This window comes from Elephantulus edwardii, unplaced genomic scaffold, assembly GCF_000299155.1.
Source record: "Elephantulus edwardii isolate Elephantulus edwardi_28Jun2011 unplaced genomic scaffold, EleEdw1.0 scaffold00536, whole genome shotgun sequence".
In the NCBI taxonomy this organism is placed as follows: Eukaryota; Metazoa; Chordata; class Mammalia; order Macroscelidea; family Macroscelididae; genus Elephantulus; species Elephantulus edwardii.
In genome coordinates this window covers 403,372-416,742 of record NW_006400286.1, presented here as the reverse complement: position 1 = coordinate 416,742, position 13,371 = coordinate 403,372, and the positions used below count along the sequence as shown (strand labels likewise).

Genomic DNA, 13,371 nt, shown 5'->3' with positions numbered 1-13,371 from the left:
GTATTCCATTGTGCGAATATACCACAGCTTCTCTAGCCATTCGTTTGTTGATGGGCACTTAGGTTGTTTCCAACTCCTTGCTATTGTGAACATGAGGAGCCTCTTGTCTGAGATGTTAGTGCCAAATGTTTGTTCCCAGTCAGTAGGTTTTCTTGTCACCCTGTAGGAAAAAGTTTTTGATGCACACAGGAATTTAATCTTTAGAAGGTCTCATTCATCAATTTTATCCTCTTCAGATTGTGTATTTCTGCATTTTAATTTGTCCCCAGGTCAGCTTTTCAACTGGTCTACAAATGTGAACCTTGCACTTTCCCTCTGGGCAAACTGAACAAACTCTAGTACCTTCCTTCAATGCTTCCTATCACAAATACTATTAAGGAAAGGATCCTTTCAAGAGCTAAAGTTTTTATAAAAGTAATTTCTTTCTCTGCCTCTGGAAACAAGCCAGGTGAGCAAGCCAATATAGAGCAGGAATGGGGCCCTGGCTGGGAAAACCACCCTTTCCTAGCTGTTTTCCTCTGAGCCAGACAAAGGGATGTCCAATTTTAAGTGATTTATCAAAAGAGACAGACTACAAAACTCTGTTTTTAGAGATGACCTTTTCCTAGGAGCTCTAGACATTTTGGTTACAAGGAACTTTTCCAGAGGTGGTTTCCTGAGGCAGAATATATCCTCACTTGGACAAAGAGATGGCAGCAGGGTCTCAAGAGTCCCTTCTCAGGTCCTGGCCCCTACCTGAGAAGTTTGCCAAAGTGTGCATCTATAGTAAACACCCTGACCCAGAGGTAGATGTAGCCTAGATCTGAATTAGCCAAGGAATTAGATGTCTCCAAATTACATCACTTAAAAGAATAAGGTGCACCCAATTCAGGTAATCATCTTTTCAATCATTTGCTATTTATGTGAACTTAACAAAGAATAAGGATGGCACAGAATAATCAAGCTGTAGTGTTGGAAAAGAGTACCGACTGTCCCATGGACTGGAAGAACAACAAACAGGTATGTCTTGGAGAAAATACAGAGTACTCCTCAGTTGTAAGGATGGCAAAGCTTTATCTCACATACTTTGGGCATGTTGCTATGAGAGAGGCCTTGGGAGGGACAGCAATGTTTGGGAAGGTGGAGGGTCAGGGCAAGTGGGGAAGGCCCTCAAGGAGATTGGCAACAATGTGTTCAAGTATGTCAGAGATGATGTGGGTGGGACAAGATTGGTCAGGGTTAGGATCTGTTGTTCACAGGGTTGCTAAGAGTCACAACAAAGTTTTGCTGGTGGAGTAGGCTATGATGCATCGGATGGGCTGTGGTTGGTAGGGTGGAGAGGAAAGGGAACTGCATACAAATTTTTCCCGAGTAGTAAGACGTGTATTTTTTCATTGCAGTGCCTAGCGCAGCCCTGGGAAGGAAGCTCATGCAACAACGTAGTGGTTCCAGTTCCACAGGCCAAGAAATCCAGGGCAGTTTCACATGCGCAGGCGCAGGAGCTTGGAGGCGGCACCACCGTTACCCCGAATCAATGCGCAGGCGCAGCAGTAGCGCGGCGCCTGCCCTCCGGCGCGCATGCTCCACTGGCCTTGGGGCTCTGTCCTAGAGTCGGAGGTGGAGGCAGTTCTTGAGACCTCCATCCGGTAGGAGCCAGAATACCAAGGGCAACTTCTTCAGGACACTTAGTGGGCCTCGTTCTAGCTGCCTGCCGGCTGCATCATGGGGTTACCCAGAAGGCCGGAAGGCCAAGGTTTCCCTGAGGTAAGGACCCACCGGCCCCCTGGAATTTGTTGGGAGAGGACCAAGCTCCAGGGACCGAGGCCAAGAGGGAGCCCTAGGCTGCGTTTCCGGGTGTCCTGCCCCACTCCCCAGGTCTACGGTAGCAATGGGAGGCGGGGAGCGGGTGGTTAGACATACACTACTGGGGCGTAGGTGACTTGACTCAGGCGTATGTCTCTCAAGGCTCCCCTCTTCCAGCTCTCTGGTAAAGTCTTCCACTGACCCCAGCCCTGCTTTTGTCTCCCTGGGTGGAGGATGCAGCTAGGCGGACTCCCAGGTGCACACTTAGGCAGTTCAGGGGTGGCATGTAGAAGGCCGTGCGTGAAGCCGAGGTGCCTTCTCTGCTCTCCTCTTAGCCTGTGGTCTGTAGGGAGTGAATGCTGCATTTATCGCCACTGCTCCGACAGCGGAGTCAGTGTGGGTGTGCCTTTGAGACTGAAGATCAGGTGGTCACTTCAGAACATCGTGAGGCTTTTCAGATGTATAGGTTAAGAGCTACTCACCTGTTCCTGGAAGATTGAGTACTTTGTTGTTTTCGGATTTCCAAGTTGGTTAGGTTTGCGTTTCCTTATATGACTGCAATGTCTGTTCAGACAAGTTGCATCTGTTCTCCCTTTAAATTAAATTAGTTTGCTCACAATCTTGAGAGAAATGGGATCCAGGTTACGCCTTTACTCTCCAAAGAATATGATGCATATCCTTGGCCTGGCTGATTCCTTGACAGAGTGAATAATAGTTCCCTTAATGGTGTCTGACTTGCTTCTCTGTCTCTTCTCAAATCTTCGGACCATCCATAAGTAGAATGAGTTATTCATGGTGACTGCACAGTATGTCAGAGTAGATCTGTGTTTTCACAAGTACATATTTTCAGTAGCAGATTTAGTTGTCTAACGTCATTCACAGGGCCTTTCTTTCCAAGTGCATCTAGATGGGCTCACCCTTTAATTTCTTGGTTAACAGCAAAGCATCACCCAATGACTCCATCTCTCTAATACCTACAGGTTAAGGATTGTCTTGTGTGCAATAGCTCATAGTTGAGTGATGAAAATACAGACCTGTCTCAGTTTGTGATTCTGGGTTTTTTTTTCTCCTTTCCCTTCCTTATGATTCTGTTTTGATTACAAATCCTATTTGTTAATGAAATCTAACAAATATAATATTGCCAAAATAACCTGCATTAGGTAAAATCTTAACATGCACTTAGTCTTCCTGGGATCTAGATATCTGAAAGGGATCAATATTTAAAGTTCTTTTTTTGTTACTTATTTATTCTAGTCCTCATTAAGTTTTTGCCTTATTTTTTTTTACTTAGTCTCCTGTCTAATCTCCAAAGTTCTACCTTAAATCCTTCCACTACAGCTTTCCACATTGGTTGTTAGGTACCCCTGAGTCAACTGTGACTCATACCCACACTGTGAATAACAAACCTAGCCCTCTCTCACTCCAACCTTATGATCTCTGTCATGGTTTCACTCCCATTATTTTATTCACTGTGTTGATCACTCTAGTTGAGAATCATCTTTCACTGACCCTACACCTTTCCCAGCATTGATGTCTTTTTCCAAGGATTGACTTTTCCTAATAACATGCCCAGAGTATGTGAGTGAAGATTCACAATCTTGTCTCTAGCAGGCACCCTGGTGCTCTTCCAGATTTGAAGCAAGACTAGCCATCTATTTCAGAAGTAACAGGTCTTTGAAATCCTGTGAGTAACATAAGAACATGGTGTCACTAACTAAGGTCTCTCAAAATAAACAGGAGTTTGTTCCTGCCTTTCTGTTTAATCTGTCACTATGAGGAGGCCGATTGTCTGATTTGTGACTTTTCCCAGAGCCCAAGATACTTTCTAGCAATTAGGAGATACTTAGAATGAATATAATTTATCATTTAGTTCAAAGACTAGAGCATATGAATGTTTATCATTAAGCTGTCACTTAACCATTTAATTAATTAAAGTAAAACTTTTATTCCTCTATGTAAATGGGGAAAAGATTGATGTTGGTAGTAATTTCATTTGAATTGTAGTGCTGTATGTAAAAGAGCACTAAATATTTCACAGATTGCAAAAAGAACAAAAATGTTTTAAAGTTCAACGAGGGTCCTCCTTTCTTTAGGCATGTTGTTAGGAGGTTCCAGACTGGAAAAAGACATCATGCTTGGAAAAATGGAGGGTCAGAGAGAGAGAAGACCCTCAACAAGATTGATAGACACAATGACTATAACAATGGGCTGGTGTATATTAGAAATGAAGATGGCACAGACTGGGGTAAGGTTCAACTCTGTTCACAGGGATACTATGATTCATAGTAGACCATATGATACCTAACAACATACTCTTTTCTTTTTCTGTTGTTAAATGTCATCGAGTTGTAGACAACTCATAGTGATCCTGTGAACAAAAGACCTGAACATTTGTATGACTTTGATTGTTTCTTCTAGTTCATAGAGTTTCTGGAGGCAAGCTATTTCAGAAGTGGATGCCACTCTTTCTTCCACACTTGTTTTAAACAGAGAGCTCCACCAAACACTGTCCACCACGTGTAACCATTATTTCATTTGACACATCAGTGTCATGGTGTTTAACATCATGGTAACTATGAATACAGCAAATGGACAGACCAGGGCTATACCACTTAGAAGAATGTTTGACCAAAACCGATTTAAACCAGACCTGAGGGCTGCAGATAACTGTCCTTTGTACATAGGACAGATAACTGTCTTTGCATCTCTACATGTTTCTCAGCTACCTCAGATCTCTCACATAAGAGAAGTATGAATCACTTATTCTGCAGGTTTTCTAGGAAGAAGTAGTTGCTAATAGGCAAGGCCAGTAAAGTGAGAATTAAGAAAGAATGTCTAAAGGCTGACATTTCTTCTCTATCCCAAAGGATTATTTGTTCATTTCATTATATCCATGTTGCCCATGACTCGTAGTGACCCTATGTACAACAGCCCTAAACCCTGCTCTATCCTGCGCTAATCTTACTGTCTCTGACACACCTACCCCTATTACTACAATCACTGAAACAATCCATCTCATCAAGGGTCTTCCTCTCTCATGCTGTCCCTCTACCCTCCCAAGCATGAAGTTCCTCTCCAAGGACTGGTCTCTCCTTGCAACATGTCCAAAGTAGGTCAGACGAAGCTTCAGAATCCTTGCCTTCAAGGAGCAGCCTGGTTTCACTCTTTCTAGGTTGAACCTGTTTGTTCTCCTAGCAATCCATGGTATATTTAGTACTTTTTCCCAGCCACAGCTCAAAGGTATCAATTCTTCTATCTCTCCTAGTCATTGTTCAGCTTTCTGATGCATAACAAGTAATTGCAAAGACTGTTGCCTGTATCAGGCACACTTTAGTCTCCAGACTGACATCGTTGCCCTCCAGTACTTTGGAGAGATCTCTGATAGCATACTTTCCCTGTGCAATTCGTCTTTTAATTTTTTGGTTGCTGGTACCAGAAGTGTTGATTGTGGATCCAAGCAAACTAAAGCTGTTAACAATCTCTGTTAACAATTTCAGTCATCTATCATCTATCATGATGCTTCCAGTTGGCCCAGCAGTGGTAATCTTTGTTGTCTTGAGGTTGAGCTTTAAGCCATATTGAAGGCTGCAGTCCTTGACCTTCTGCAGCAAGTGCTTCAGGTCCTTCTCAGTTTCAGAAAGCAGTGTTGTGTCGTCTGTATAATGCAGATTTTTGATGAGTCTGCCTCCAATCCTGATGCCACATTTCTCCTCATAGAGCCCAGCCTCCCAGATAGTCTGTTCTGCATATAGATTGAAAAAGTTTGGAGATAGAACACATCCGTTGTGTACACTGTTCCCAATTTTGAACCACACACTGTGGACTTGCTCTATTCTAATGACTGCCTCCTGGTCCAAGTATAAGTTTCACATAAGCAAAATCAAGTGCTCTGGGATTCCCATTCTTCTCAGATTTAGCCACAGTTTGTTGTGGCCACACAGTCATGCCTTTCCATAGTCAGTGAAACACAGATAGATATTCCTCTGGTACTCACTGCTTTCAGAGATCCATCTAACATTAGCTATAATATTCCTAGTAATATCCCTCTTCTAAACCCAGCCTGCACTTCTGGCAGTTCTCTGTTGCTGTGCTGTTTTGGTAGTTTTTTGATAATGTTCAGCAGAATCTTGTTTGCATGTGCAAATGTTTTTGTTTGATAATTTCTGCACTCTGTTGAGTCACCTTTTTTTAGAATGGGAGCAAATATGTGTCTTTTCCAGTTAGTTGGCCAGGTGATTCTCCTCTAGATTTCTTGACACAATTTGGTGAGCACATCCAGGGCAGCATCTGTTGAAATATGTCAATTGGTATACCTTCAATTCCTGGGCCCTTGGTTTTTTTGCCAATTTTTTAAAAGCATTTCTAATGAGTATGTTCTTTAGGTAAAGAGGAGTTAAGGACAGGTGTCTAATACAAGAATCCTTTCCTGAACCAGCCAGTAGTTCAGTTAGAAAGTCAAGCATGTGTATCACGTCAGATATGCCATTCAGAAGAGGCTAGTTTTGTGAATGGCATGAACTATTATAAAAGAAAGACATACAAAGGAATAGCCATTTCAGGCTCATTTGTCAAAGAAATGACAAAGGAACTAAAATTCTGTGGCAGTTAAAAAAAGGATAAAGGAGATTGGGGTGAACAATGAAGAAATGGGAATGGACATTGCTTGTCAAAATTGGTCATAGCCAGTCTGGATTGTTTGGAAGGGGGAGACTGTTAGGATATGCATGATTTAGGCAGCCACAAACCTGATGAGCTACCCTTTACTCTATGATAATAAAGGAATCATTAAGACACTCACTGGATGAATGGATGAAACAGTTGTTGTTAGGTATCATCAAGTAGAGTGCAACCCATAGGGACCCTGGTGTTGTTGATTGCCTTCAATTTGAGCACAACTCATAATGATCTTGTGAATAACATATACTATACTAATACTATACCATACTTATACTATACTCTGCCATCCTTATACTTCCTGACACCCTAGAGCCCATTGCGGCGCTTACTGTCAATCTTCTTGGTTGAGAGTCTTCCTCTTCTCTACCAGCCCTCTGCCTTTCCAAGTGTTATGTCCCTCTCCAAAGAATAGCCTCTCATAGTAACATGCCCAAAGCGTGTGAGACAAAGCTTTATCATCTTTGCCTCCAAGGAGCACTCTGGCTGCATTTTCTCCAAGACATACTTGTCTGTTGTTTTGGCAATCAATAGGATATTCAATACTCTTCTCCATCACCAAGCTCAAAGGCATCAAATTCTTCTGTCATCCTTATTCAGTGTCCAGCTCGCAGATGCACAGCAAGTGATTGGAAAGACCATGGCCTGAATCAGACGCACCTTAGTCCTCAAACTGACATGATTGTTCCTCAGTACTTTGGAGAGGTCTCTGACTGCAGACTTTCCTGGTGCAATATATCTCATTTTCAGACTGCTAGTACCAAGGGTAATCATTGACAGGCCAGGTTTTATTGCTACCATTTGTCTCATTCCAAGTAAAAGAGGATCCAATAAGTGTGGAAATTACTGAACAGTATCACTAATAGCACATGCAAGCAAAATTCTTCTGAAGATTATGCAAAAACAGTTGGAACAATATCTCAGTGGAGGACTACTAGAAATATAAGCTGGATTTAGACGAAGTCATGGCACTGGAGACATTATCTCCAACGTCAGATGATTCTTGGCTGAAAGCAGAGAGGACCAGAGGAATGTCTATTTATTTACTTCATTGACTATACAAAGGCATTTGACTGTATGGATCACAACAGGTTGTGGCTAACATTGAGAAGAATATGAATCCCAGAACACCTGATTGTGCTCATGCTAAACCTATACCTGTATTAAGAAGCAGTCATCAAAATAGAGCAAGGAAACACTGTATGGTTCAAAATCAAGAAGGAAGTGTTTCAGGGATGTGTCCTCCATACCTTTTCAATCTATATGTAGAACAGATCATTTGGGAGGCTGGACATTATGAGGAGCTATGTGATGTGAGGTTTGGAGAAAGACTCATCAAAAACCTTCATTATGCAAATGACACAAACTGGCTGAAACTGAAGAGGACCTGAAATGTTTTTTGCAAAAGGTTAAGGAGTGCAGATATATAGATTAAAGCTCAACATCAAGAAGACAAAGATTCTAACCACTGGGCAAATTGGCAGCTTTTTGATAGATGGAGAAAAGATTGAGGTTGTTAACAATTCAGCTTGTTTGACTCCATAATCAATACTCTTGGCATAAACAATCATGATATTAAAAGATGAATTGTGTTTAGGAATGTTGGGGAGGAAGGGAGGGCCTCTGGCCAGGACAGATCGCCTAGCTCCAGATAAATGCAAGCCTCCCAACAGCCTATAATATGGTGTAGAGAAAGCTCTCCTGTGTTTGGCTGTACTGGCTTGAGAAAGCTCGCCACCTGGGAAGATGGATACTACATCTGTTGAGCTGGGAATAGGCTGAGGTTCTCCTATCCAATCCGTATGTCCCACATCTGCAAACCCATCCTATCCTGTCTTCCTGTTTACTTGCTCATATATAAATGTGCTGCAGCCCCCAATAAAGTTCATCTGGATTGACTCTCTGAATGGTTCCTGGAGTGGTGTGTTTCTGTTGTGCTTACTCTCATCAGGGTGTTGCTGTTTGTTGCTGGTGAAGGGACAGTGACAGAATTGCTTTAGGAATATCTGCCTTCAGGGAGCTTTCCAGAATGCTAAAGGGCAACAGTGTCAGTCTGAAGACTTAAGACACACTTGATCCAGGCCATGTTCTTTGCAGTTGCTTGCTATGCATCAGAGAGCTGGATAGTGACTAAGGATGACAGAAGAGTAGGTGAACTGGGTAGTGACTAAGGTTGACAGAAGAATAGGTGTCCTTGAGTTGTGCTGGAGAAGAGTATTGGACTCCTCATTGGACTGCCAAGAACAAAGAAGCTTATCCTGGGGGAGGGTGAATCCAGCTTACTCCTTGGAGGCAAGGATTTGAAGCTGTGTCATACTTTGGGCATGTTGCCAGATGAGACCAGTCCTTGGAGAACGACATCATGCTTGGAAGGGTGGTGGGACAGTGCAAGAGGGGAAGACTCTGGAGGAGATAGATTGACATAGTAACTGGAATAATGAGTGAAGGTGTGTCAGAGACAGTAAGATTGGCTCAGGATAGGACTGTTGAGCATAGCGTTGCTATGAGTCAATCAATTATATGTCACAGAACACAACATTAACAGTGTTCCCATGCTCTGTTTGCAAAATAGCCTCTTGGCTTAACCCTGGGTTTCACATGAGCACAATTAAGTGCTGTGGGATTTTTCTTAGTGTTAACTGTAACTTGTTACATTCCCCACAGTCAGTACCTTACTGAATGAGACAGTAGTTAGGATTTAAAGCAGGATGCCTTAATTTTTTCTTTTTTTTGCAGTAATGCAAAAAAGGAGAGATACATTGAATGAAAAGCAGTAAATCTAAAAGTACTAGGATATAGAAACAGATTAAAGAAGTAAATATCTGTGATGAAGACAAGTAAAAGTTCTGGTGGCTGGCCTACTGGATAGAGTATGTTGCTAACCGGAATGTGGCATCTCTCTAATACTTCAAATCCATCAGCACTCCAATAGAAGAAGATGGACTGTCTCCTCCCTATACAGTTTATAGCCTCTGAAAACCCTTTGGAGGGTCAGTTATGAGTCAGTTCCAGCTTCCTGATGTAATTAACATCTACCTGTGATGCTCTTGTTTGTGACTAAGGCAAAATTGGGAAAACTAGCACAGTGACATAACCAAATCACTTGTTCTGTGAAAGTGAGATTGTGGTACCAGGGCTGCATAAAACACTATATGCCCCATGTTTCCTTATGCAGGATAGCTTTTACCAACAAAACATCTTTTATTTTAGGTGGAAACACGAGAAGATGAAGAGCAGAATATCAAGTTAACTGAAATTCTGGAGCTCTTAGTTGCAGCTGGGTATTTCAGGGCAAGAATTAAAGGTCTGTCACCTTTTGACAAGGTAAGAAGAAATTCTTCTGTTAATTTTTGTTAAGAGTGAATGGTTATCCATAGCATAGAAAGAAAGGAGAGACTGTTATTTCTCCGTTTCACTGTTTCTGTTTCTTCCTAATCGTTAGAATAAATGATTAAATTTCCTATTAGAAGAAAATGAAAATACATTAATAGATACTCTTGGATATCTTTTATATGCATAGAGCTTTAGAAATGCAAAAAAATAAAAGACATAGTTTATCCTTTTCAGGAATTTACAGGTGAAGAGGAAATTTATGCAAAGTCTGAGTTAATAAGAGTTGTTGTTAGGTGCCATTGAGTTGAGTTCAACTCATAGTGACCCTATGAACAAAAGATCTGAACCCTGTTCTATCCTGCACAATCCTGACACTTCCTGACATACAAGAGCCCATTGCACTAGTTATTGTGTCAGTCCTCCTGATTGATGGTCTTCCTCTTCTTCGCTGACCCCCCCATCTTTCCCCTCATCAAGCACCTCCTAGCAACATGTCCAAAGTATGTGAGGAGAAACCTCATCATTCTTGTGTCCAAGAGCAATCTGGATGCACCCTCTCCAAGACATATCTGTTTTTTTCTCTTGGCCGTCCATGGGATGTTCAGTGCTCTTCTCCAGAGCCACAGCTCAAAGGTGTCAGTTATTCATTGTCATCTTTATTCATTGTCCAGCTCTCAGATGCATAGCAAGTAATTGGAAAAAACATGACCTGAATCAGACTTAGTCTTCAAACTGACATCATTACTCCTCAGTAATTTGGAGAGATCCCTTACTGCAGATTTTTGCGTTGCAATGACTCTTTTTCATTCCTGACTGCTTGTACCAAGGGTGTCAGTTGTGGATCCAAGCAAGATGAAGCTGTTGACAGTTTCAGTCTCCTCTCCCATCCATCATGACACTGCCTATTGGTCCAGTGGTAAGAATCTTTGTTTTCCAGACATTGAGATACAATCCATACTGAAGGCTGCATTCCTTGATCTTCTGCCACAAGTGTTTCAAGTCCTCCTCACTTTCAGCAAACAAAGTTGTGTCATCTACATAACACAGGTTATTGATCAGTCTCCCTCCAGTTCTGATGCTACACGCCTCCCCATACAGTTCAGCTTCTTGGATAATTTGCTCAGCATACAAATTGAATAGGTGTGGAGAGAGAAAACAACCCTGATGCAGTCTCTTCCTAATTCCAAACTATGCAGTGCTCCCCTGATCTGTTCTCACACCAGCTTATGAATCTGAATTAACTGGTCAGTAAATGGTTTGGTTTCAGTTTATCCCAAGTCAGCATTCATACAGACAATTGTCAGATACTGTATGGACTGTAGATACTTTTAGTTTGAAAGAGAAAGTCTCCTTGTGATGAAATCTTTTCATTCAATAATATCTTTGTACAATGATGCATAAGGCATTGTAATAGGTGCTCAAAACCCAAGTATGTACCCTCAAAGAATACTACCATTGTAGAGAAGAGTAACAACACAAATCATCAAGCACAGAATAAATAGCATAATGTATTAAGTTCTATAGTAAAGGTGGATAGAAAGGATGTTTCCAAGTTAGCCAAGTACAATCCTGGTGGAAGATCATGCTTAGTGAGCATGTACCTGATATTTTCCATTAAATCACTCTGAGTAGTTGTGTATAAATGTCCACATCTCACTCATTGAAATTCTGAGTACTTGTATCTGCTCTGGGATTCTGTATTTTATTAGACATCTTTGGTGTCCTAGTGTAGGAATCTGCCTTGCAATCCACTGGTTTGGAAGCTGGTTTGAATCTACCAAGAGCATTGTGGGAGAAGGATGTGTAGTCTCTTCCAGTGTGATTTACAGCCTCTAAAAACTTGCTGGAGAATCAGCTCCAAGTGGGTCCAACTTGATGGCTCACAACAAAAACAACAACAACAACAAAATGAGCCTTAAATCACAATCAGGCATAAGATTCACTGTTACATTTTTCTAATAGAAAGTTCTGTTTGCAAGTACTTGTTTAGTGATAGATTCTTCATTTTAGCCTCATTTGTACTACAGAGAAATTCTGTGCTAGAAAACATTCTTAGCTCCCTTCAGTATGTGATTAAAATAGAACGTATGGAAATTAAGTAATGGGCCTCAAATATCAATTGGATTGCCTGGGTATTAGATCAGTAGAACACATTTCTATGTTATCTGGCACATGTTGAAATTAGATTACAATTTATATCCAAGCTGGGAATTAATCTTTTCTCTCCTTCACTATAAAGAGTTACAAGATAGGATGTGTCCATTAAATAACAATACTTTGGTACTTTGAGAAATGAGAAAGAGAGAGAGAATATGTGTGTGTGTGTGTGTGTGTGTGTGTGTGCGCGCGCGCGCGCGCACGCGCGCGCGCACCCATTGCTGTCAAGTCAGTTCCTACCCAAAGCAAGCCTAGGATTGATTAGAACTGCCCCATAGAGCTTCAAGGTTGTAAGTCCTTTTTTTAAGAATTGTGACTTAATGAAAGTTGATAGAACTTGATTTTATAGAAATTGATCTTTCTGTTCAGAATTTCATATACATTTTGTGACTGATTATAATCCTCATATTGTAAAAGTACTCTTCCCACATTTTTTTTTTAAATAAAAGTTTTATTTTGTACTGGTTTACTCTCAAAGTTCATACACATTGTTCTTTACACTAGATCTTTCCCATTTCCTTTACCCACCCATGCCTCCATCCATAAAATTGTATGACTTACGACTCATCATCCCCCATTCTCCCCATCTTCACCCCTCTGCTCCCATCATTTGCCTTCCTTGGATCCTCACATACGTTCTACAATAATAGTCTTATCATACAGTATTTCTCGTTATGGGACTGAGTTAGTTCACTCAGCATAATGCTCTTTAGTCCCTCCCAAGTTGAGTAGTAATTTATAAAATCATTACTTCTGCTCTGTTGTGTGAATGTACCATAATTTCTCAATCTGTTCCATTGTGGTTGGACATTTGGGCTGTTTTCATTTTCTTAAAATGGTGAATAATGCTGCTTTGAACATTGGTGTACAAGTGTCTGTTTGTGCCTCAATTCTCACTGTCTTGGGGAATATTCTAAGTAGTGGAATAGCTAGGTCATATGGAATTTCTGTGTTCTGCTTTCTGAGGAAACTCCAGACTGCCTTCCAGACTGGTTGTACCATTTTACAATCCTACTAACAGTACTTAAGAGTTCCTATCTCTCTACATCCTCTCCAGCATTTATTTCTTGCTCTCCTTTTAAACATAAAAAAGTGTAACAATGGTATGGAATTAAGTCTTTGAATTTTATGCTAAGCGCTGCGCTTTCACTATGTCCCAAAGATTTTTACTATTTTTAAATTTTTCTACAACTCACTGGTTTTTTAGTATATTCATTATCTTGTGTCCTGAAAATGGTTTCTTTATTCTGAAGAATGGTCAGTGTACAGTCATATAGAACATATACAGAGGTGCTGTTATCTGGTTAAAATACAGACAAATATGAGTTAGGTCTAACTGGCTGTTAGTCTACAGCATTTAAATCCTTTATTCTGCAAGTATTTGCTTTATAAATTTCAAGGCTCTCACATCAGATATGTAGATTT

At 41.0% G+C, this 13,371-nt stretch overlaps 1 protein-coding gene across 1 annotated transcript in view; it reads left to right on the top strand.

The window, feature by feature from the left end:
• Positions 1-1,701: 1,701 nt before the first annotated feature.
• LOC102853882 (coiled-coil domain-containing protein 93-like) overlaps positions 1,702-13,371 on the top strand; it is a 298,740-nt gene continuing 287,070 nt past the window's right edge. The window contains exons 1-2 of the mRNA XM_006903207.1: positions 1,702-1,743; positions 9,667-9,780. Of these exons, the coding sequence (XP_006903269.1) occupies positions 1,702-1,743; positions 9,667-9,780 (156 nt within the window). The remainder of the gene's footprint in view (positions 1,744-9,666; positions 9,781-13,371) is intronic.